Genomic DNA, 24,774 nt, shown 5'->3' with positions numbered 1-24,774 from the left:
CTGCCCATCCCGGGCTTCCTCGCCCTGCCAGCCCAGCCCTTCCTTTAGGTCAAGCATGGGAGCTTGTTCATTCTCGCATCCACAGCACCAGGCTCAACAAGCTCGAGCAGTCAGTAGTGGGCAACGAGTGTCTCTGAAGGAAGCAGGACTTAGAAGCTTCTCAGATCCCTTTTGGTGGGGCTCTGCTTTCCACACTGCTGGTTTCCAGGATCTACCTGACCCCAGGAACCAGGTCCTGGAACAGCCGCTGCTTCCCAGCCTCATAATGCCAAGGTCTAACAGAAGATGGAGAAGGCCCCAAGCCTGCTAAGATCTATGAGGGAGGCTCTGCCAACAGGAAGGAAAGTTCTGAGCAAAAGAGGGCTAGGGAGAAAGAGTGCATACTCATACACTGGTGGTAACAGGGAAGGCGAGTGCCAAGGGCTGACAGGTTCTTCCTAGTGGGGAGCTCTGCACAAGGACCCCTGGCCATTGCTATGACTGGCCTTAAGCTGGGCCAACAGGACTTTATCTCCAAGACCCATATCCCAGCCCCAGGCCACCTTCTCTGGACTCCCCTGCAGACCCACATCCTCTTGCTGGGATGCTCAGCACGGAAGCAACTCTCCTCTCCTGACTCCCAGCCTTGGGAGACTTGGAGGATCCAGGTCAGCCCTCCCCATTGAGCTGGTCCCAGAACACTAGCAGGGCCCTATGAAGGAAGGCGGCTGGGGCTGCCTTTCCTGTAAGCAGCTGCAGGCTAGCCTCCCTGCTAGGAAATGCTTTTGTTTGCTTTAATAATTAATAGCCATTCCTCAGGCTGGGACCTGGCAGGCAGGCCTGGGGGTGGGTGGCGAGGGGTGGGCAGAGAGAAGCAGGGTGGACAGGCTTTAGGCAGAATTGAGAGCAGGGGGAAGTGTGGGAGAGCTGGCTGGTGAGCTCCTTCTCCGCCCTCCTCGTCCAGGGACCTGGTGGCTGGGGCAATTTCTCGGAGCAGGTGAGCAGAGCCTCTGCTGGGCAGTGGGAGCAGGGGATACTAAGCAGCCGCAAAGCTCCCTCTCCTGCAGGCCCTTCTGGGCAGCTGCTTCTAGGTGCCAGGTCCTTCTCTTGCCCGCACCATCACATTGTCGGAGTGGCTTCGCCCCAGTGAGCTGCTACTTTTATCTTCCCAGGCTCTGGGCAGGGCTAGGCCAGTAGATCTCGGCTGGGGTCAGGGATACCAGGCCCTGCTTGAGGATTATGAGCAGTCCCAGGGGCCCAAGAGATGCCTGAAGGGAGAGCCAGGGCCAGCAAGATGCTTAGAGGAAGAGTGGATGCAGAGGAGAGGAAGGGGAGACATACGTAGCCATGCGAGGATGGGAGGAAGAGGAGCTGAATTTAGCAGAAACGGTAGGGGAATCTGAGACAGAGGATGAGATGAGGAGATGTGCACTTTTCCCTTCTTCCTCCTGGTTGGAGGGATGAAAAAGAAGCCTCCCCACCGCCATCACTGTTGATCTCAGAGCTTCTCTCCATTTCCGCAGGTTCCCAGGTCGAGCAGGCCCTAGCAGAGGCACTGCTCAGAACTGCCAGGGCAGGCCAGAGTTAGAGGGTGGGGGGAAGGCAGAAGGCCTGAGGGTGCCTCTGCGGGGAGGCCAAAGCACCAATCCCGGCCACTTGTCCTCGGTGGGGTTTGAGATGCTTGTTTTAAATTGCTTGTCTTAGGGGGAGGGTAAAGCTCAGTGGTAGAGCAAGTGCTTCGTGTGCGCTAGGTCCTGGGTTCAATCCCCAGTCCCTCCATTTAAATAAATAAATAAATAAATAAATAAATAAATAAATAAATAAATAAATAAATAAATAAATAAATAAATAAATAAATAAATAAATAAATAAATAAATAAATCCTAATTACCTCCCCCCCAGAAAAACAAAAATAAATTGCTTGTCTTTATAATAAGCATGTAGTTGAGGATGTGAAGAGTTACGATGACCTTCTGAGAAGAGAGCAGAGCCAGACTGTATGTAAGGGACCAGACAGCTGTGGTGAGATCCCACAGGTGCTCGAGAAGGGTCCAGGGCATCCTGCTCAGCCTTGCAAAGGAGCATCTCCAGGGCCGCTGGACGGTCCCAGCAATAGCAGCCAGATAACCGCGGCACCCCCAGCATGCCCTCACATGCATCCCCTTGTGCTCTGGAGCACAGGCCACCTGAGCGGCTGAGGCTGTGAAGGTCAGGTTGCCCTTGGTGTTGACTTTCACCTGGATTCCCAGCACAGGACCCAGGAAGCCCACACACTCCCATGTTTGCTACGAAGCAGACGTCCTGCAGCCAAAAAATAGCTGCAAAGCTTCTGTGTCGCGGTTGCCTTTAACTTGGGGGCTATTTCAGAACAGAAGATGGGAAGGGGTCATTGGGCCATGGTGGAAATACAAAAATGGGCACTTTTTCCTCCCGCATCTGGGCTCTTCAGTACAGGAGCAAATGCCCTGCCACCTCAGCACCCTCCAGAGTGGATGGGAAACTGTTTTGAACATTTTGGTTGAAAACAATCTTAAGAAAGCAAGGAGATGTGTAGTTCATTTTGGAGTCTCACAAAAGTGGTTAATGTGGCTGTTTTCAGCACTCAGCTGCATTTATCTAGAACAGGCGCATATGGGCACGCTTTGTGCGCTAATCATGCTAAGTGAATGAGACATTTCTGAATTATATGCTCCAGCAATACGCGTACCAGGTGAGGCAGTTCTCATGCGTATCTGCCAAGCTGCACGCAGGCCCTTGGGCTGTAGCTTGCTGGCTTCCAACACACAGCGGGCTTCTGGATGGTTGGTGGTTGGTACCCAACCCACATCCCCTGGGGACCTTTGGGAAAGGGTCTGCTTCGCCCGCTAGCATCTGCCTCCTAAGACTTTCTTACACCACTAGAGCCTGCTCTGCCCACCTGCACACCAGATCAGAAGCACCTTAGAAATGACGTCTTGGAAACCCTCAACCAATGACTGACTGGGGCTGGTGGACCAAGACCTCCCCCAGCCCTCTGATGGGATAGCTGAAGCACATGTTCTAGACTTGTTTCCAGAGCTGCAGCTGCCCACAGTGGTAACTCTGGTATAACGCACCCATTAGGGACTCCTTTCCTCCTCTCTCACTCCCCATCCCCACCAGGGTTTCCTGGGATTACCTACCACACAAACTCTGTGCATTTGAATCCCTGTCTCTGGGTCTGCTTCCCAGGAAACCCAGATAAAACACTAACCTGTCCAGACCAGGGGTCTCCTCCTGCCTCCCTTCTCTCTTTTAGACAAAGGATTCCTATCAATAGACATCCTCGCAGTCTCTCCCCACACCCCAGTGGTTGTCTTGTGAATCTCATTTTGGAGACCACAGACTCAGAGACATTGGCCTTCACCCGCATCTCTGTCTCTAAGCCAGTGTGGGAGCACATGTCTGCTCCCAGGATGCCCTAGACCCCTCTCAGACCGCTCCATGGCTCCTGGCTCTACTTTCTGAGTTTTTTGAGCATATCTCTATGTTTCTTTCTGTTCTTTAATCTTGGTTTGTTTTCTCATTACAAGAGCATCAGCTGTTCCCAAGGGAAGAAGAGCAGAAGTCTCCCCCTTCCCCTCCCCACCCTCTCCTCTGGGGCTTGCAGCTCCGTTCACACACATGCAGTGGAGGTACCTGGGGGAACCAGGAGAAGGAAGGCACAGTCCAGACCAAAGCCTGGCACTCTAGCTGCCGTGGTGATCTTCACATCATTCTCCGTCTCGTGTTCGTAGAAAATACGAGGATGTCTTTAAACCAAACTTTTCCTGTTTCACCTGGGTCTTCTCACTTGTCCCGCAGGGATAGGAACAGGATCAACAGAGGCATTCACAGAGCAGCTGTCATCCGGGGCATGCCCAGCAGGGGTCTTGCCCATTCTGCAGTCCTCTCCTGGTCTGCAGGGGCCAGGGCTGTTACTTATGTTGTTCTGTTGTTCATGACAGTGATCCTGTCCCAGAGCTGTAAACTAGCCACCTCTGTCCCACTGCCTTGCATGGATGGGCGTGAGCCCAGAGGGTACTGTGCCTCAAATCCATTAGGCAAGGTGGGGAAGGGAGGATGATGCTGGTCTGCCTCAGGGCAAGTGGGACTGAGCCTGCTCCCGCTGTGGGGTAGGACACAGTGCACCCTCCATGCCCCACAGCTAGCAGCCCGAGATACTGGTCTGCAGATCCCAGCAGGGGTACCTGCTCCCTTTCCCCTCCCTGGGCCCCCCGACCTCTCTTCCTGGGAATCCCCTCCTGGGAGAGGGCAGGCAGGCCTTGTGCAGGGAGCTTGGCTTGGGGCTTAGGCCAGACTTCCCAGGTCTGGTCCTTAGGAGCCTGGCAGGAGCTGGCAGGCAGCTAGGATCCAGGACTGAGTGACATTTGCCAAGAGTGATGGATGGGAAAGGAAGCTCAGGCCAGCATCATGGCTTTACTCTTGGCCTGGGGAGTGCAGAAGCATCTGTGTAGAAAGGGGGTGTTGAGCAGTCCAGGGGACTGTGTTACTACTCAGCGTCCACCCCCCTCTAAGGCCTCTTTCTCTCTCCATACCCTCTCTCCCCACTCTCTGAGCCTTCCAGAGACCTTTCCTGGGCTAGATGACTGAGTAAAGGGCAGCGTGATTTGGGATGGCCCCACAGCCCACCCCCTTCTGGCCTTCTCTCCCCCCAGGCGGTCCTGAAACCTGTCCCTGGGGAGCCTCTCTCCCCCTAAGCTGGTCCTGGGGGCCCGGAGGGAGGAGTCAGGCTTGCTGCCTCATTAGCATATTCATCAACAGTAATCAGGGACCTGCTGCGATCAAAGCCCTCTTAGGGCTTCCCTGCCTCTTGGCAAGTGGAAAGCAGGAGGGTTGCGGCCTGGTCTTGAGAAGACTGTAAGCCTGAGGGGGAGGAGAAGGGAGGGACTGAGGGACGAAGAGGAGAGGGGAGGATGATCTGGGAGCAGAGAGAACCTCTGGTGAGGAGGAGAGGGTATTGGTGGCCCCCTCCTCCTTATCTTCGTCAGGGACAAGCAAGACTCATCACTTTTGGCTCCAAAATCAGCATTTCACATGGCCCACTGAGGCTCCCAAGCAGACTTTCAGGAGGAAGAACAATTTTCATTTTATTGTTTATGTGTTTACTACAATCTGTATGAATTAAAAACACAAACCTCTCCAGCCCGTGACATTTCAGATATTATGGCTTCGTATGCAGCCCAGTAAGATTTAGTTGACTTAAAATTACGTGAAGAAAAACATTAAGTAGTGATGCGTATGGCAGACGTTCACAGTGACACGTCCCCACTGGGACTCTGGTCTAGATGGTTCTCAAGGCAGTTACATCCTCGATCTCGCCTCTGCATCCCTGCAGCAGCCTCTCACTTTCCCACACTGTGCCCTCCCTGCCTGCAGCATCTTCTAAGCCCTGCCTGGCTTCCGGTGGCCTTTAGTCTTGTTTCCCAAACAACGTCCCTCCACAGAAGTACTCTGTACTCAAGTAACCATGGCAGGTTAGTCAACCTTCTCTCTCCCCACTTCACTTTTTGAAATCTGTGGTCCAGTGACACTAACTCTCACATCCACAGCCATTTCTTATGCTGTTTGTTCTGCCCTTTTGCCTCCTACTCCTGTTGAGCTCCTATTCATCCCTCAAGGACCAAGGGAAAAGCCATCATCTCCGTGAAGTCTTCCCTTCACCTCTCACAGAATGAATGAGTTTTTTCTTCCTTTGCTTTTATCATTTTTTATATAGTAACGTCTTTCAGGGAGCACCCAACACTCTGTCTTGTGTTACAGCTCTCTGTATCTGTCCTCCCTCCCCTTCCAAGTATTTCATTCCAGCCCCACGTGGTGCCACATGGCCAGTGCTTCGTATATCTTTGGGGTTCAGGGAATACTTGATGAATAGGGCTTGGTTCTTCTCCTCTTCTTGCTCTCATCCAGGCTTTGCTTCTGGGACTGCTTTCTGGCAAGGCCACAGCAGAAGATCCTCCTGCCCAAGGGAGCCAGTGGCTGTCTTTCCCAAAGCGTAGAGGCAGGTCCCTACACCTGGGGCGGGCATCCCCACCTTCAGCCATAGCCCAGGGGCCAGGCTGGGCAGACTGGCCGCCCTGAGCCAGCTGGATGTCTCTGAGAGTCTGACGGACTTCGTCATCTCCCAGGCAATGCCTCAGGCTCAAGAGCGCAGCTGTGAGCTGGGGTTCAGTGGGATATCTGTTCCCAAACTTCCCAGCTGCCCCTTGAGGCCCCAAAGGGCAGTTACAAAAGCCTCTGGTCAGTAAGACGGGTCGCTTGTACGTTTGGTCTTAGAGATCAGCCTTTCAAAATGCGAGGCCCCGGGAAGAGCCCGGGAAGGACCTGGCAGAGATGCCTCCGTTGCCACGTGCTGTGCTGTTCATTCCCACGGGAGCCTGGGTGACCTCAGGGCTGAGAGGCCTCTGTCTGGAGCTGAGATGGCCCTGGCAAGGGTGGAATGGGCCCGTCCAATTTCTTGCCCAAACTCTAGACACATCAGAGCCCAGTCCCAGCCAGCTCACGCCCCGGGACAGAGGCAATGGGGTCTTTCTCCCGGGAGGGCACTGCCAGTGGTTTCCCAGCAACTCTCCTCCCACAGTGGCGTGGGCCTGGCACGAGCACATTTTGAGAAGCAGCCTCCCTCCAACCTCAGGAAATCCAACTTCTTCCACTTCGTGCTGGCCATGTATGACCGGCAGGGGCAGCCGGTGGAGGTGGAGCGCACAGCCTTCATCGACTTCGTGGAGAAGGACCGAGTGAGAGGCTCGTGGGCTCGTGGGCTGGCTGGGAAGGAACAGGGCGGGGGTGGGGAGGGCTTCAGGGATCCCCTCCCACTGGGGTAGACGATGGATCAGTGGTGGAGGAGCAGAGAAGGGGTAGTGAACAGATGGAGGGAGGGAGGAAGGTTGACGGAGGTGGCGGGAGGATCCCTGGGAGCACCGAGCATCCTCCCCACCTTGTCCCTGCAGGAGCCTGGGGCTGAAAAGACTAACAACGGGATCCATTATCGCCTCCGGCTGGTGTACAACAACGGTGAGTGAGGCCCACTGCCCACTGCCGCAGCACCATTTGACACCCCGCTGACAGGGTGTAGGGCGCCTGGCTCCATCTGGGGAGGGTGTGGAGTGTGTTCAGTCATCAGAAGCCACAGGGACTCCCCATACAGCAAGCCCTCTCCGCCTTCCCACCTTAGGACTTCGGACAGAACAGGACCTGTATGTGCGTCTCATCGACTCCATGTCCAAGCAGGTGAGGCGGCCCAGGGGATGCTCAGGCCTGTCCAGCCCCTTCTCTGACCTCCATCTCCCATGTGGTCTAAGCAAGCATGCTTGTCCCTGCCCTCAACCCTTCCATGCCCCTCATCCCCACCAGACTATCTCCCCCCGTTCTCACCACAGCCTGCAGAAGGAGGTGTGGCGTTTGCCCTATGGACTAGAAGAAGACAATATTTGTACAGGTTTTGTCTCAGGTCCTGTTGTCTAGAAGTCCAGCTTAGATGGGGATCCAGGTGCACGTGATTTATTGAGGAGAAGGGGAGAAGGTCTCAGAAGGGGAAGGAGGGAAGCAGGACAGAGCAGGGGATACTCAGCAAGGATGTGGTCTCAGCTAGATCCACAGGGAGCCCTGGAGAAGGAATAGCACTAGAGGTGTTTCCCCTTGAGGCAAAGAGGCCAGGATTCTGTCCCCTGTCCCAGTCACTGGCTGGGGACCACTTCCAAAAGTACAGTGTAACCTTTCAGACATTTTCAGGTGAAGCAGCTCCTATCTACTGAGAGCTAACACTACCAACAGCTGGGGGATGGGTGCGCTGGCCCAGTGAAGGGGACTGGGTGGGACCCCAGAGCTTCTACGGCAGACCCCCAGCACCCCTAGGGCAGCTGAAGCCCTGAGGGATTGTGCAGGGGCAGAGCCCCTAGCCTCACGCTTTTCAGAGAAGTTGTGCCTGCTGGTAAGGAGCGGAGCTGAGTCTCAAGTGGGAAAACCAGGGGCCAGCAATGCAAGGTAGAGACTTGGACTTTCCCCCGCAGACATCTCCTGGCAGCCTCCGCCCATCCCCAAGGCAGAGAGAGAAATGGTGTTTCTCTAGAAAGCCTGTGGTCGCCATGGTGCAGGAGGCAGACCAGGCAGTGGCAAAGTGGGATGGCATGGGGGTCGGGTGTGGAAGGGCTTGGGGGATGTCCAGAGAGAGGGGGACCCCACAAATGAGGGATGGCTGGGAGGCCCAGAGGTTATAAAGTGGGAAGCCAGATTCGCAGGTTGGGAAGCTCACTTCCTGCTTCACGGCTGAGGAGAGGCTGGGAGACTGGTGGGAGGCTGATCCAACAGTCCAAGAGGCAGACTCCGGCCTGGCCTGAGGAGGTGATAGGGATGGGGAGAGAGGCTGAGGAGCTGGCGGGGCAGCCCAGAGGGACAGTGCTTGTGAGAACAGCGGGGCTGAGGGTGTGTCTACCCACCTCCCCCAACCCCCGCAGCTGACCTTGGTCAAGGTCATTTGGGGACCTCCCTGGCCCCTGGGGCAGAACTGGCTCCGGAAAGAGCTGCCTGTGGACAGACAGAATCTGTAGACCTCGCCACTCTTGCCCATTCTTGGGGAAGGGTGTCCTGGTGTGGGGAGCCAGGCTCCCAGCTCCCACTTTGCCCTGCTAGCCCCCAGAGAGAGTTGTAGGGTGTCATCTTCCCTGGGGGCAGGGCCTGTCTCCCCAGCACCCAGTCTGGAGAGGAGCCTCTCTCCCACAGCCTGCATCCTTCCCCTCCCCCAGGCCATCATCTATGAGGGACAGGACAAGAACCCTGAAATGTGCCGAGTGCTGCTCACCCACGAGATCATGTGCAGGTGAGAAGGGCTGGGTCACGTGCACCTTGCCCCTTGGCCACGTCCCCGAGGATTCCCACTGGGCCCTGCCCGCCAGCCACCGCCACCGCTGCCACCAGCACCCTCCCCGCCCATCCCTAGGGAAGCCTGGTGTGGGGAGGTGATTAGGTAGGAGTGAGGCCCCTGGGCACAGTGCTGGCTGAGAGGAGGGTCCTTGAGGCCCCATTAGCCTGGCCTGTTTATGTGGCTTCTGCGAGTGTTTTTGTAAGAGAGGCCTCCCGCTGCTGCTGGGAAGCTTAACTAATAAAGCTCAGGGGAGGCCTTGCTGGGGAGGTGGGGGCAGGGCTTGGGCCCCTGGATTAGCTCAGGGGCTGGAGGAGGAGACTGCTGCCTCTTAGGTGAACTTCAGGGCACCGCCTGGGCAAGTAGGGTGGAGGTGGGGGGACACAGCTCTCAGCTCCCCCTCCCCATTCCCCCAGAGCTCGGCCTTTCTAGGCAGGGGCCCCCCAGGAGATGCCGGTCAGACAGGGTCCTCCGAGGCAGATCCTCGTGCTTGGAAAAGAGAATAGTGTTCATAAATCTGGTTGGGACAGGCTGCCTTTGGGAAGGGTAGTGACCAGGAGGGGGCTTCTGGAGCGCTGATCGCATGGTATTTCTTGGTCTGGGTGCTGGTTCCACGAGTGGGTTCACTTTGTGTTAATTCACGAGCTGCCTGCTAACATATGAACTCTTTTCTGTAGGTAGAAAAAGTAGACAGTAGGTGGCTAGCAGCCTGCCCTTTCCTGGATCCTCCAGGAGCAGCATGCCTTTGGGACAAGGGTTTCCTGGCCAACCTTATCCCCAGGGCTGGCCTCTGCAGGTCCCTGTGAAAGACCCTCATCACCCTTCTCCCCCAGACCCCTGGGAGTGAGCCCCTCTGGCCCAGAGATTCCATACTCAGAGACAGGAACTCAGCATCCTCACCCGGGGCCACACACACACACACACACACACACACACACACACACACACACACGTTGTAATCTCCCTCTCCTTCACCCCCTTCCCCCTTCCCTCCCTCCTCCTCTTTCCTTCAGCCGGTGCTGTGACCGGAAGAGCTGTGGCAACCGGAATGAGACACCCTCAGACCCCGTCATTATTGACAGGTACTGCCTGGGGGAGGAGGGCTGGGTCCTGCAAGGCCAGGGCGGCTGGGATCAGCCACAGAGCACAGCAGTGCCCACCCCCGTGTTGGTGGCTCTGCGTGGAGAGAACAGCCCTCTGAGTGAAGCCCCTGGTGGCACACTTTCTGAGGCCGGGCTTAGGAGTTGTGTTCCCTGATGGAAGGACCAGGACCAGGGAGGGCAGGGATAGGGGGTGGGAGAGGCTGCCAAGGCTGGAGGGGCTAGCCGAGCCTGGCAGAGAAAGTGGGGTCTAGTCCTGGTTCCACCTCCGTGACTTGACTCTCTGAATGTCCGTTTCCTTTGTTTGAAAAATGGGGAAATACTTCGCAAGTTTCAGTCATAGGATTATCAAGATGATGCAAGTGAAAATGCATTCTCCCACCATGATTTTAATTATTTTTTTGAATAGGAAATGCATATATAGGGTATAAAATTTGAAAGGTACCAGACAGCAAATGATGAAAAGTAAGCCTGCCTCAGCCCTATGTACAGCATACTGTACACACTCTTTTTTTCCTTACCTTTTTGTTTGTAACAATATATCTTACAGGCTATTCCCTATTGGAACATAAACCCCGCCTTATGCTTCTTTTAATGGATAAACCATTCACAAAGTGCAAAAATTCAAGAACTTTAAAAGAGCTGACAGCAAAGTGTCCCGCCTCTGCCTCTGGCCCATCCATTGCCCTCCAAATAAGCGAGCATTGTTACCCATTTCATCAGTATCCCTCCTGAGATGGTCTGTGCCAGAAAATGCAGGCTTATATTCTTTTTCTCATCTTTCTCTTTATTTTTATAAAATGGCATACTAAACATACTTTTTAAAACCTTTCTTTTTCTCTAAAAGATTATATATATATATATATATATATATATATATATATATATATATATACACACACACACACACACACACACACGTATATATATATCAGGGAGCTTATATCAGGACACAGTAAGTCTCCTTATTCTTTTTTTGCTATTGCAAAATATTCCATTGTATGGATGGACTATAGTTTCTTTATATAGTCTATTGCTGGACATTTTAGCTGTTTTCATTTCTCTTCAGGGGTAGAATATGCTGCCATGAATTACTTTGTCCATGTGTGAGTTTACATGAAGGATGATACAGAAGCACAATTGCTAGGTCAAAGGAGATATGCATTTCCACTTTTGATAGTTATTGCCAGGCTGCCTTCTGTAGGAATTAGACCAATTGATATTCGTTACCAGCTATGCTGAGAATGCCTGTGACCACACTCTGGCCAATTAGTATGTTGTTTATCCATTCAACAAATAGTTTTTTAACTCCATTCCGTGCCAGGGTCTCTACTGTGTGCTGTGGATCAAGCAGTGACCAAAATAGACCAAAAAAACCTTGTGTTGATGGGCTTATGGTCTAGCAGGGGAGATAGATATAGACTAACTGAATGAATAAAATGTATAGCAAGTTAGACGGTGACAATAGCTAAGGAGAAAAAGGAAGCCATCAGGGAAGATCAGAGAGCGCTTAGGAAAGGGATAGTGCAATTTCAGAGTATTTAAGGATGGTGTTGCTGAAAAGATGACATTTGAACCAAGATCTGAAGGAAGTAAAGGAGTCAGCCAAGTATGAGTCTGGGGGAAGAATGATCTTGGCAAGAGTGTACCTGTCATGTTTAAAGAACAGCAAGGAGGCCCGGATGACAGGAGTGGGGGGGACAGGAGGAGACGATGTTGGGGATACACTAGGTGGGGCAGGAGGAAGATTAGACCATGAAGGGCCTCGTGGGTTGCACAGAGGCCGTGCTTGTTGGCCGTTGTAAGGACTCTGGCTTTTATTCAGGATGACATGGAAGCCACTGAGGGTCCGAGAAGGATGATATGACCTGGTTTATATTTTGACACGATTTTATCTCTAGTTCCTGTGTTGACAGGGACCTGTAGGAAGCAACAGTGGAGGGAGGTGAGATAGGAAGCCATTGCAGTTATCCAGGGGAGATGCTGGAGGCTGTGACAGAGAGGGATGTTACAGAGGAGGTGGTGAGAAGTGGTGGGATTCTGGATACACTTCATAGGCAGAACAGACAGGATGTGTTACAGAGGGGAAGACAAGGTGGCAGAGCAAGAGAAGCCAAAGAAGGATCCAAGGCTTCTGACATGAGCATCTATAAAGGATGGGCTCCTATTGACTGAGAAGGGAGAGATTTCAGGAGAAGCAGGTTTGGGAGGAGGAAGGTCAGGGCTTTGGCTTTGGATGTGTTATATTTAAAATACTTGCTAAACCTCCAGGTGGAGATGTTGAGAAGCAGCTGAAAACATGAGTGTGGATCTCAAGGGGAGGGTCCAGGATACGGAGGTAGATTTGAATGAATGAAATAACTGAGGGAACTAGTGTTGAAAGAAAATAAAAGTCCGAGAACTGCGTCCCAAGGTGTCCAGGGTTTAGAGGTCATGGAGATGTGGAACCAGCAAAGGAAGTCAGAAGCCACAGCCAGGAAAGTAAAAGGAAAATCAGGGGCGTGGAGTGTCCTGGAAGCCTCTATAGAAAACCTGTTCTGATAAACAAAATGTGGTGTAGCCATACTGTGCAGCATTATTTGGCCATAAAAAGGAATGAAGCACTGATACAATGTGAATGAACCTTGAAAACATACTACATGAAAAAAGTCACAAAAAACCCCATATTATATGATTCCATTTATATGAAATGTCCAGAATAGGCAAATCTATAGAGACAGAACGTAGATACGTGCTTGCTTAGGGCTGCAGGGTGTTTACTAAAGGGTGTGGCACGTTTTTAGGGGGGTTTTTGTGTGTGTGTGTGTGGTGATAGAAATGTTTTAGAGGTGAAGGTTGTGATGGTTGTGCATGTCTGTGAGCATACTAAAAACCATCAAATTGTATACTTTAAATGAGTGAATTCAATGATTTATATGAATCGATCTCAATAGAGATGTTATTTTTTTAAATGCAAAAAAATATCAAACTATTCCAAAAGGAGGCAGTTGTCAGCTGCATTGAATGCTGCTCATGGATATGAGAAAAAGACTGAGAATTAACTATTAGATTGGTGACGTCAACAAGAGCTATTTCAGTGACTAAAGGGGCAGAATCCTGATACGGGGATGTCTAAGAGAGAACAGGAGAAGAGAGATTAGAGACAGTGGCTAGAGGAACTCTGGAGTTTCACTCTAAAGAGATCAAAGAAACAGGCTGGTGGCAGGAGCCCAGTGGAAGGCTGAGAAAAAAACATAGCTTGTTCATATGCAGATGACAAAAACCCAGGAAGAAATGGCAAAATGATGATGCAAGAGGTCGAAGGGGGAATTGCTGAAGCCACCATGTGTCCTCTAGTCAGCAAAGGGCAGGGCATCCCCTGCCCAGGTGGAGGACTGGTTTGAGCCGGGAGCCCAGATAGTTATCCACGGAAACAGCAGGGAAGACAGAACCTGGGTGTGGAAAGAGGTACATGGGAGTACCCAACAACACCCATGTACCCAACATAGGAGCTTGCCAACCTTCTTTTCTGATTGCTTTGTTTTCTCAGTGAGATGGGAGGATGAGGATGGAAAGGGTGTGAAATAGTTGTCCAGAAGAGTGAGTGGACCATGGAAATGTTCTGTGATTGCCAAGCGGCACTAAGGGCTCGCTTGGAGATTTGTGGTTATAAATTTAAAGTGAGACATTCCCCTAGCCACGCTGAGCCGCATGAGTGCGGTGGAGAACAGGTGAGTGGTTGCATGTAGCCAGAGCGAGGGGTTTGCTAGGTGACTACAGGGAAACATGAGAGAGCAAGGGAGTGACAAGTGTAAGGGCTGTTTACAAAAATGGAGCAAGAAATTTAAGCTGGGTAAGGAGAGGTGCAGGGGAGAGTAAAGAGAAGGCACGATGAATGGAACACAGGTTATGATGGAGCCAAAGAATTACTGGAGTTTAGGTACTAGACGGGGTGGGGGGGGCGACCTGGAGGTTAGAAGGTGGTTAGAGAGCGGGCTGTCTATAGATAGGATTATATGGAAATTGCATTTATTGGTAATGTGTAGCCAAGGGAGACTGGAGACAAGGTCACTGGAGGAGAGAGACTCGAAGAATGAAGAAGAGAGTGTGTTGGAAGATTTACCTATATTGATACTGAAATCCAGGAATTATGATTGATTTTAATGATTTTTATAGATCCTAGAGACTGATCCTTTGTTGGGGAAGTAAATATCAAGTATCTCAATGCCGCTGAACTTATCAATCTTTTCCTCCTGGATTTTATTCTGTGTTTTATTTTAGAAATCTTTCTCCATGCTGAGTCATAAAGATAGTCTCCTATATTTTCTTCTAAAGAGTTCACAGTTTTTCCTTTCACATTTAAGTTAGTAATCCCTGTGGAACTAATCTGGGGGCATGGTGTGAATTAAGATATCAATGGACTTATTTTTATTTATGAATCACTAATTATTCTGTTATCATTTATTAAATAGCTTATCCTTTCTTACTGAACTGCGGTACCATCTATGTCCTAAATAGATTTTCCTTCTATTTGCGGATCTGTTTCTAGACTCTTTGTTTTATTCCCTTGATCTATTTGATAATCTCTATGCTAACGTGACATTGTTTGAATCACTACAACTTAATAACTGATATAGACAAGTGTATAGGGCAAGCCTCCCCTCCTCTCTTGTTTATCAGGGGAGCACTGGCTATTTGGCCTTGTGTGTTTCCATAGAATTTTAGAATCCACCTATAAAGCTCCATTCAAACAAACACACGCACATCTTTGGGGGTTTTGATTAATATTACAATTAACTTATACATCAATTTGGAGGAGAATTCACATCTTTATGCTACTGAGTCTTCATCCATGAATACAATTTATCTCTCCATTTAGGTAGATCTTCTTTAATGACTTTCAATAAAAGTTTATAATTTTCTCAATAAAGGCCACTTACACTTGTTGTTTTCATTCATTCAATAAGTATTTACTCAGCATCTACTATGTACCAAGCACTGTTCTAGGTTCTAGAGATGCCACAATAAACAAAGCGGACAAGAATATCCATACTCATGGAGGGAGAAGAAACTGGGGAGTGGGCAATAAACAGTAATTATAAGTATGTTAGAAAAAATAAGTATGTTAGAAGATGATAAGTGGAATGAAAACAAATATATATACAGGGAAACATAAGAGAGCAAGAGTGGAAAGTGTAAGGGGTGTTTATATATATATATAACTGGGACATTATGCTGTAGACCAGAAATTGACACATTGTAACAGACTATTCTTAAATTGAAAATAAATAAAATGCTTATTCTCTGCACACTTGCAGGGGGTAAAAAAAGATGATAGGTGGAAAATACAGAGAAAAATAAAACTGATAAGAAATTTGGGGGTGGAGAAGGTGTGATTTTAAATGGAGTGGTCACAGTAGGCCAAAATAAGAAGGTGGAGTTTAAGGAAGGACTTGAAGAGGTGAGGGGATGAACCATTTGGTTGATCAACTATAGCTTATTTCTAGGTACAATTTATATTTGTTATTGTAAATTATATCTTTTGTTATGTCTTCTTTTTGTTGAGATAGAGAAATGCAATTGATATTTGCATGTAGATCTTTGTCTTTGGATTCGTTGTTTTTTGTTTTTTTTTTTCCTGTAGATGCAGACATCTTATGTAAACAGTGACTTTTATTTTTCCTAGCCAATCTTTATGTATTTTCTTTCTTTTTCTCACTTTACTGCACTGACTAGAACCTCAAGTTCAGCCTTGAGAATATAAACAGTGGTAATGGGCAGTCTTGTCTTGTTCTTTATTTTAAGGAAGTGTTTCCAGTGTTTCACCATTAAAAGTGTTGCTGACTATAACTATTTGGTAGCTATACTTCATCAGGTTAAAAACAGTTGGTATGAGAGGTTTTTATTTTTTTGTTTCTTTTTCACGGACAGATATTGAATTTCCCATGTTGCTTTTTTCTACATGCATTGCATTGATTGTATGGCTTTTCTCCTTTAAACTGTAATGCACTGAATTTCATTAATGGATTTTTTTTAATACTGAACTACTCCTGGCATAAACCTAACTTGATGATGATTTACTATCTTCTTTATATGCTTCAGGGTTTGCTTTGTTAATATTTAGGATTTTTGCATTTATATTCAACACTGATTGGCTTGTAATTTTCTTTTCTTACGATATGTTCGTATAATTCTGACAATCAGCGGTATACTGGCCTCAAACAATTAGATGGGGCATGTTCTTTCTTTTACTATTTGCTGAATGAGTTTGTAAGAGTTTGCAATAATTTGTTCCTTGAAGATTTCTTATAATTTGCTTTTAGTTTATGGGGTTGATGAAGAGAGGATTTTTAAGCCATTTATTTAAATTTTAATGGTCATAAGACTATTCAGGCCTTTCTGTTTTGGTGAGTTACATTTTTTTAAGGAATTTGTACACTGTACCTAAGTTTGCAAATTTGTTTCCATAACGTTGTTCATAATGTTCTCTTATCTTTTTGGTCTCTGCTGTATCTTTAGCTGTGAACCTTTTCCATTCCTGATATTAACTGTGTCATATCTTTTTCTTTGATGAGTTTTGCCAGCAATTTTTCACTTTTACTAGTCTTTCCTAAAAACTGTCAGCTTTATCAGTCCTTTTCTGATGTTTTGCATTACATTAATTCTGCATTTATCTTCATTATCTCCCTTCTTAGTTCTTTGGGTTTATTTTGTTGTTCTTTTCTCATTTCTTAAGTTGGATGTTTAGTTCATTAATTGTTGACCTTCTTCTTTACTAATATAATCATTTAAGGCTATGTCATTTCCTTAAAATACTGCTTTTCCTGTACCTCACATTATTATATGTCACGTTTTCATTATCACTCGGTTCCAAGGATTGTTAAATTTCCATTATGATTTCTCTTTCAATACATGGGCTGTTTAGAAGTGTGTTTCCTTATTCTTTACCTGTAAATTAACTTTATGAGGTATAATTGATATATGATAAAATATGCGTAAAGTATACAATTAGAAACGTTTTGACATATGTATACACTGACGAAATTATCACCACAGTTGAGATAGTGAAGGTTTTCTTCATCCCTGAAAGTTTTCTCATGCCCCCTGGACTCTCCCCCTCCCTCCCCTTATCTCCATCCTCAGGCAAATGTTGATCTACTTTGTGTCATGGGAGATTTGTTTACATTTTCTAGAGTTTTGTATAAGTGGAATTATACCATGTGTGCCTTTTTTGTCTAGCTTCTTTAGCTCAGTATAATTTTTTTCATTTCATCCATGTTGTTGTGTTTATCAACAGTTCATTTCTTTTTATAGCCGAGTATATTCCTTTGTATGACTATAGCAAATGTGTTTGTGTCTTCATCTCTTGATAGACATTTGGATTGTTTCCAGTTTTTGTCTAGTACAAATAAAGTCTTATAAACATTTATATACAAGCCCTTGTATGAGCAAGTGCAAAAAATAATTAGGAGTGGAATGGTTGGATCATATGGTAAGTGTATGCTTCGTAAGTAATTGCCTATTTTCCAAAGTGGTCGGACCATTTCACATTTCCCACCAGCAGTGTATGAGAGTTGTAGTTCCTCTACATTCTCATCAGCACGAGAATGATCTATGCTTTTAATTTTAGCCATTCTATTAGGTGTGCAGTGGTATCTCACTGTGGTTTTAATTTGCACATCCCTAATGATTAGTGATGTTGAATATCTTTTCGTGTGTTTATTTGCCATCCATGTTTTCTTGGGTGAAGTGTCTTCTCAAATTTTCCACCTTCACCCCCTCCTTTTTATTGGTTTTTTTTTTTTATTACTGAGTTGTGAGAATTCTTTAACATTGTGAATAAAAATCAGATAAATATTTTGCAAAAAATTTTCCCAGTCAGTGGCTTGTCTTTTCATTCTCATAACTGTTTTTTGAAGAACACAAGTTTCTAATTTTGATAAAGTCCAATTTATAAATTTTTTCTTTTGTGTATTGTGCTTTTGGTGTCATAGCTAAAAATATCTTTACCTACCCCAAGGTCACAGAAAATTTCCCCTTTCTTCTACAAGTTTTGTATTTTTAAGATTTATATTTAGGTGTAGGATCCACTTTGAGTTAATTTTGTACATGAAAGAGAAATATGGATTCAAGGCGTTTTGTTTTGCGATACATACATATTCACCTGTTCCAGCATTATTTCTTTTAAACTTTGTACAAAATCAGTTGTTTATATATGTGTGTGATTATTTCTGGACTCTTTATTCTGTTCCATTGATTCTTTGGTCTAGCTTTTATGCCAGTACCACACTGTTTCAATTATTGTTGCTTTATAGTAATTCTTGAAATCAGGTAATATAGGTCCTCCAACTTTGTTTCTTCTTTTTCTTTGCAATTCCATATGAATTTGAGCTAGTCAATTTCCGACAAGCCCATTGAGATATTAATTGGGATTACTTTGAATCTATAGATCAATTTGGGAAACTTGATATCTTAACAATATTGAGTCTTCTGACAGATGACCAAGGTAAATCTCTCCATCTAAATCTTTATTTAGAGTTTCCTCAATCTCTTTCATCAGTATTTTGTAGTTTTTAGAGTACAGATCTTTCACATCGTTTGTTCAGATTTACCCTTTAGAACTTCTTTATTTTGATGCTATTGCAAATGCTATTTTAAATTTCAGTTTCCAATTATTTGTTTCTGGTATATATAAACATGAATTTTTGTATAACTGATCCTGTAGCCTGCAGCCTTGCTAAAGTCACTTATTAGTTCTAGTAGCTTTTTAAAGAGTCCATCAGATTATCTTTATAGACAATCATGTCGTCTCCAAATAAAGACACTTTTCATTTATTCCTTTCCAATTGGGATGTCTTTTATTTATTTTTCTTGCCTGGATATACTGGCTAGACCTTCCAGTAGTACAATGTTAAATAGTAGTAATGGCGAAGATGGACATCTGTCTTGTTCCTGATCTTAGGTGGAAAGTACTCAGTCTTTCACCATTACGTATATATGTATTTATGTATGTATGTATGTGTGTGTAGCTATAAGTCTTTCATAGGTGCCTTTTATCAGGTTGAGGAAATTCTCTACTATTTTTAGTTACTGAGAGTTTTGATTTAACATCCAGAAATGGATATTAGATTTTGTCAAGGGTTTTTTCTGCATCTAGTAAGATGATCATTTTTTTTTAAGTTTAATTTTATGAATTACATCAGTTGGTTTCCTGAGGTTAAACTAACCCTACATTTCCCAGGTAAACCTCACTTGGTCATGGTGTAATATCTTTTTTATATATTGTTGGACCAATGATAAAATTTTGTTTAGAGTTTTTTCATTTATATTCATAATGAATATTTGTCTCTAGTTTTCTTGTAACTTTTTTGTCAGGTTTTGGTATCAGGTATGCTGATATAATGACCTCATAGAATGAGTTGGGAGGTAGCTCCAATTCTTCAATTTTTTAGAAGCATTTGTGTGGAATTGTTATTAGTTCTTCCTTAAATGCTTGGTAGAATTCACCAGTGAAGCCATCTGAGCCTGGACTTTCTTTGTGGCAAGTATTTTAACTGTAATTTCAATATCTCTAATAGATTATTCTATTATCTACTTTTTCTAGAATGAACTTCGGTAATTTGTATTTTTCAAAGAATTTGTCCATTTCTTATAAGTTGTTGAATTTGTTGGCATAAAATTGTTCATAATATTTTCTATCCATTTAATATCTCTAGAATCTGTAGTGATGTCACCACTCCTATTTCTGATGTTGGTAAATTATGTCTTCTCTCTCTTTTTTTCCTGATCATTTTGGCTACAGGTTTATGCCTTTTATTGACCTTCTAAAAGAACCCATTGGTTTCATTGATTTTCTCTATTGCTTATCTGTTTCCTATTTTGATATTTATTAGTTCTTTTTTTCTGCTTAGTTTGAGTTTAATTTCCTCTCCTTTTTCTACTTTCCTAGAGTGGAAGCTGAGGTCATTGATTTAAGACCTTTCCTTCATCTAAAACAGAATTTTAGTACTATACATTTCTCCCTGAGTACTACTTTAGGGTCATACCACAAGTTGTGATATGTTGTGTTTTCATTTCTACTTAATTAAAAATACTTTCTAATTTCCCTTTTGAGTTTTTTAACCCATGTACTATTTAGTTTCAAAAATTGGGGTATTCTCTTAGGATCTTTCCATTTTTGATTTCTAATTTAATTCAATTGTTATCAGAGAACACATATTTTGTATGACTTGAATACTTTTGAATTTATTGAGCCTTGTTTTATGGCCCAGAAAATAGCCTAACTTGGTAACAATGTTTTGCATGACTTGGGAAGAATGTGTATTCTGTTGTTGTTGGATGGAATGTTCTATAAATATCAAACAAGTCGAGTTAGTTGATAACTGTTGTTTGAGTCTAGTATATCCTGACTGATTTTCTGCCTATTTTTTCTCTCACTGAGACTAAGGTACTAGAATGACCAACTGTTATTGTGGATTTGTCTGTTTCTCCAAATTGAGGCTCTATCAGTCTTGCTTCACATAATTTGAAAAACTGTTACTAGGTACATAGATATATGGGATTATTATGTCCTCTTGTTTAATTGGCCCCTCTCTTATGAATTCATGAAATCTACTTTGATAATAATACTGTCATTCCAGCTTTCTTTTGACAATTATTAGCCTGATAAATCTTTTCTACTGTTTTACTTTCAAGGCATTTCTTATAGACAGCATATAGTTGTCTTTTTTTAAAATCTGATCTGATCATCTCTTCCCTTTAATTGACATATTTAGACCACTTACATTTAATGTGATTATTAATATGATTAGGTTTGACATTTTCTTTCTATTTGTTCTGTCTCTTTTTTGTTCTTCCTTTTTTCCACTTTCAGATTATTCAGGTCAATAAAAGGCATAATTATTATTATTATATTCCATTATTATTATTATTATTATTTTTCCATTTTATCTCATTTTTATTATTATTCCATTTTATCTCATTTTTGGCTTATTAACAAACCTGTTTTGTTACTTTAGTAATTGCTTTAGGATTTAAAATACACATCTTTAACTTATTGCAATCTACCTCCAGTTATACCACTTCATGCTATTATTATGAATGTAATTTTTATATATTTTATATAATACAGAGTACATTATTTTCATTTAAACAATTATTTTTAAAGAGATTTAAATTATATGAAAAACATGTTATATATTTATCCATATAGTTACTATTTCTAGTGCTCTTCATTCTTTTCCATAGATCTAGATTTCCATCTGGTGTTATTGTTCTTATGCCTGAAGGGCATCCTTTAAAATGTCTTATATTTTTTGAAAGATATTTTCACTGAGTATAGAATTATAGGTTGACAGTATTTTTTATTGTTATTTTTGTTGTTAATGTTGTTTTAAGATGTTGTTCCACTGTCTTTTCTCTGCATTCCCAATAAGGAATCTGATACTGTTGTTATCTTTTTCCTCTGTACCTACCATTTCTTTTTATCTTTGGCTGCTTTTAAATTTTTTCTGTTATTCATTTTTAGCAACTTGATTATGATGTGCTTTGGGGTAGTTTTCTTTGTGTTTCTTGTGCTTGGAGTTCATTGATCTTTTTGGATCTAGGAGTTTACAGTTTTTGTTACATTTGGAAAGTTTTTTTTACCATTATTTCTTCAAAAAATTTTTTGACCCTCCTCCTTTGGGGACTCCAGGTACCCAGATATTAAAATGCTTGAGATTATCCTGCAGCTCACTGAATCCCTTCATTTTCTTGGATTTTTTTTTTCTGTTTTTTATTTTGGATAGTTTTTGCTGCTGTGCCTTCAAGTTCATTAATCTTCTCTTCTGAAATGTTTCATCTGTTGTTAATCCCTTCTAATATATTTTTCATCTCAGGCATTGTAGTTTTCATGTCTACAAGTTCGATTTGTATCTTTTTGATATCTTCCATGTCTCTGCTTGAATTTTTGAACATGCCAAATACAATTATAATAACTCTTTTAATGTCCTTTTCTGGTAATTCTAACATCTGTGTCTATTCCATGTCAGTTTCACTTGAATGGTTATTCTCCTCATTTGGGACCTTTTTATGTGGGTGTATGCATGTTGGCATGCCTGGTAATTTGTGATTGGATATCAGACATTGTGAATTTTTCCTTATCGTGTGGTGGATATTTTTGTATTCCTGTAAATCTTTGTTCTGCGATGCAATTAAATTACTTGGAAATAGTTTGATCTTTTTGAGTCTTGCTTTTACGATTTATTAGATGGGTTTGCAGCAATACTCAATCTGGAACTCATTTTTCCCCACTTCTAAAGTAAGTTATTCCTGAGTACTCTACACATTGTCCTGTGGATTATGAGTTTTTTTCAGTCTAGCTAGTAGAAACAGGCATTATTCCCATCTCTATGCGAGCACCGACTGTTTCATTCATTCCTTTTGAGTGATTCTTTCCTTGGCATTGGTTAGTTTCCTCCAAGGGGACCCTTTGCAAGTTTCTGGTTTCTCTTTCTATGCACTTCTCTCATTTGTGAGACTCCTATGAGTCTAGCTACTGTGATCTCCCTGGATTCTCAATTCCATCTCCTCAACACTAGGAGTTTGTTGTGCTCTGTCTCAGTTCCCTGTGCCTATGCTGAAGCCTGGAATCTCTCAAAGCAGTCTGCTGGGACATCTGTCAAATCTACCTCATCTATTTCCCATCTTTCAGAGGTCACTGTTCTTTGTTATCTAATGTCTCAGAAAATGTTGCTTTGTGTATTTTGTCTGGTTTGTTTTGTTTTCCGACCACAGATAAATGTGGTCTCTGTTACTCTATCTTGGCTAGAAGCAGAAGTGTGTTTCTTAATTTCCAAACATGTCATACTTTCCTAGTTATTTTTGTTACTAATTTCTAACTTAATTGTGAGTTTAAGTGGATCTACCATTTTATATATGCTCGTTATATCAGGATTGTTAATTGTGTTGTTCAGATCTGTCTTTATTTATCTTTGTCTGCTTGACCTATTAAAAACTGAGAGATGAGGTTATAATCTTCAACATGAACTTTCAGCTTACCTTTTTAGGTTTAATCAATGATATCCCACATAGATAAGCTAAAAGTTCATGTGAAAGATTAATATATAACTATGTATTATATATATTATTGACTATTTCATTATGTATGGACAAGTTTTAAAATCTTATAGCTTCCTCCTGAATTGAACCTTTTATCAATATTGATCCTTTATTTGTAATAATATTTTTGCTTTAAAGTTATTTTATCTGATATTATTTAGAGGCTCTCTCAAGTTACTTTTGGTTATATTTGCCTCATATGCCTTTTTCCATCCTTTTATTTTCAACCGTAATGTGTCCTTATGTTTCAGATATTTCTCTTTTATCAGTATATTGCTGGATTAATTTTTTTAATCTAGTCTATTTTTAACTGGCAATTTAGCTCATTTGCTTTCTTGAGATTATTTATTTTAGCTATTTTCTACCATCTTGCTTTATGCTTTCTGTTTGTTCCACTTCTACATTTCTTTGTTTTTCTTCTTACTATTTAAAAAATTACTATTTAAAAAATTGTTTGATATAGTGTATTTCTTTTTTTAACATTTTTTATTGATTTATAATCATTTTACAATGTTGTGTCAAATTCCAGTATAGAGCACAATTTTTCAGTTATCCATGAACATGTATATATTCATTGTCACATTTTTTTCTCTGTGAGCTACCATAAGATCTTGTATATATTTCCCTGTGCTATACAGTATAATCTTGTTTATCTATTCTACAATTTTGAAATCCCAGTCTATTTCTTCCCACCCCCCGCCCCCTTGGCATATAGTGTATTTCTTATTCAATTTTTTCTCATTACTGGCTTAGAAGTTTATTTTCTTCATTTCTATACTTTTAGTTATTACTCTTGAAATTTACAGTGTAGTCTTAACAAAGTCATAATTCCTTTCCCATTTATTTTAGAATCTTTGACAGTGGTATACTGGAGCTGGCTCATACTGATTTACACAAACTAATTGTTAGCATCTTTTCTCAACCCTGTATTTAGTGACATCACATTGGTTGCTTGAAATCAGCCATGGTGGAAATCAACAAACATTATAAATCAGAAGGCTTTCCCTCTCTGGAATTGGTTGTTAAACATTTACCAGCACACCACTGATCTTAGACCATTCTGTTACCCCTGCCCCATTTATAAGCCATGTAGTACAGATTTTTAATTGCTTTAAAATTCTACACATTGTTATTATTCTTTTTGTTACATATGAACAATTTTTCTTTAGATTTACTAAGTTTTTTGCTCTACTTTTTCTTCTTTTATCTCACAACTTCTTCTGGGGTCATTTTCTCTCTTTCTGAAGAACATCTTTTAGGAGTTTGTACTTTAGTGAAGGTCTGTGGTGGTAAACAGCATACTCACTTTTGTTTTGCTATTAATGTCTTTATATCACTCTCTTTCTTGAAAGATGGTTTTCTTAGCAACACAATTCTAGATTGATAATTATTTTCTATTTAGCAATTTTAAAATGTTTCCATTATTGCTGTTGAAAAGCACAGCACAGTCGGCACTCTATTGTGGGTAAACTGTTTCCCCTCTCCAGCTGTGTATAAGAACATCTCTTTGTCTTTGGAGTTCTTCAGTTCCATTCTGTATGTATTCTGCAGTTTCATTCTGTGTGTAGTTCTGGATTTTTTAAAAATCCTGCTTAGTATTTGCTGACCTACTTGTATCTATGGATTTATATCTTTTATCACAGCTGGATAACGTTAGCCTTTGTCTAACGTTACATCTCATTCATTTTCTCTCTTTTCTTCTTCTGGCACTCCAAATGACACCCCATTTTGGACTTTTAT

General features: G+C 43.5%; 1 protein-coding gene and 1 non-coding gene across 4 annotated transcripts in view; both read left to right on the top strand.

Moving 5' to 3' along the window:
- Positions 1 to 24,774, top strand: part of EBF4 (EBF family member 4) — a 52,198-nt gene that overhangs the window by 3,594 nt on the left and 23,830 nt on the right. For all 3 annotated transcript variants that reach the window (XM_074347029.1, XM_074347030.1, XM_074347031.1), the window contains exons 3-7: positions 6,578 to 6,734; positions 6,948 to 7,011; positions 7,172 to 7,227; positions 8,739 to 8,812; positions 9,868 to 9,936. In XM_074347029.1, coding sequence (XP_074203130.1) covers positions 6,578 to 6,734; positions 6,948 to 7,011; positions 7,172 to 7,227; positions 8,739 to 8,812; positions 9,868 to 9,936 — 420 coding nt within the window. The remainder of the gene's footprint in view (positions 1 to 6,577; positions 6,735 to 6,947; positions 7,012 to 7,171; positions 7,228 to 8,738; positions 8,813 to 9,867; positions 9,937 to 24,774) is intronic.
- Positions 1,685 to 1,758, top strand: TRNAT-CGU (transfer RNA threonine (anticodon CGU)). Its single transcript has one exon. It is a non-coding gene; the product is annotated as a tRNA-Thr (tRNA).

Source organism: Camelus bactrianus, chromosome 19, assembly GCF_048773025.1.
Source record: "Camelus bactrianus isolate YW-2024 breed Bactrian camel chromosome 19, ASM4877302v1, whole genome shotgun sequence".
Lineage (NCBI taxonomy): Eukaryota > Metazoa > Chordata > Mammalia > Artiodactyla > Camelidae > Camelus > Camelus bactrianus.
Note: the sequence above shows the minus strand (reverse complement) of the source record. Positions and strands in the feature narration are given on the sequence as shown.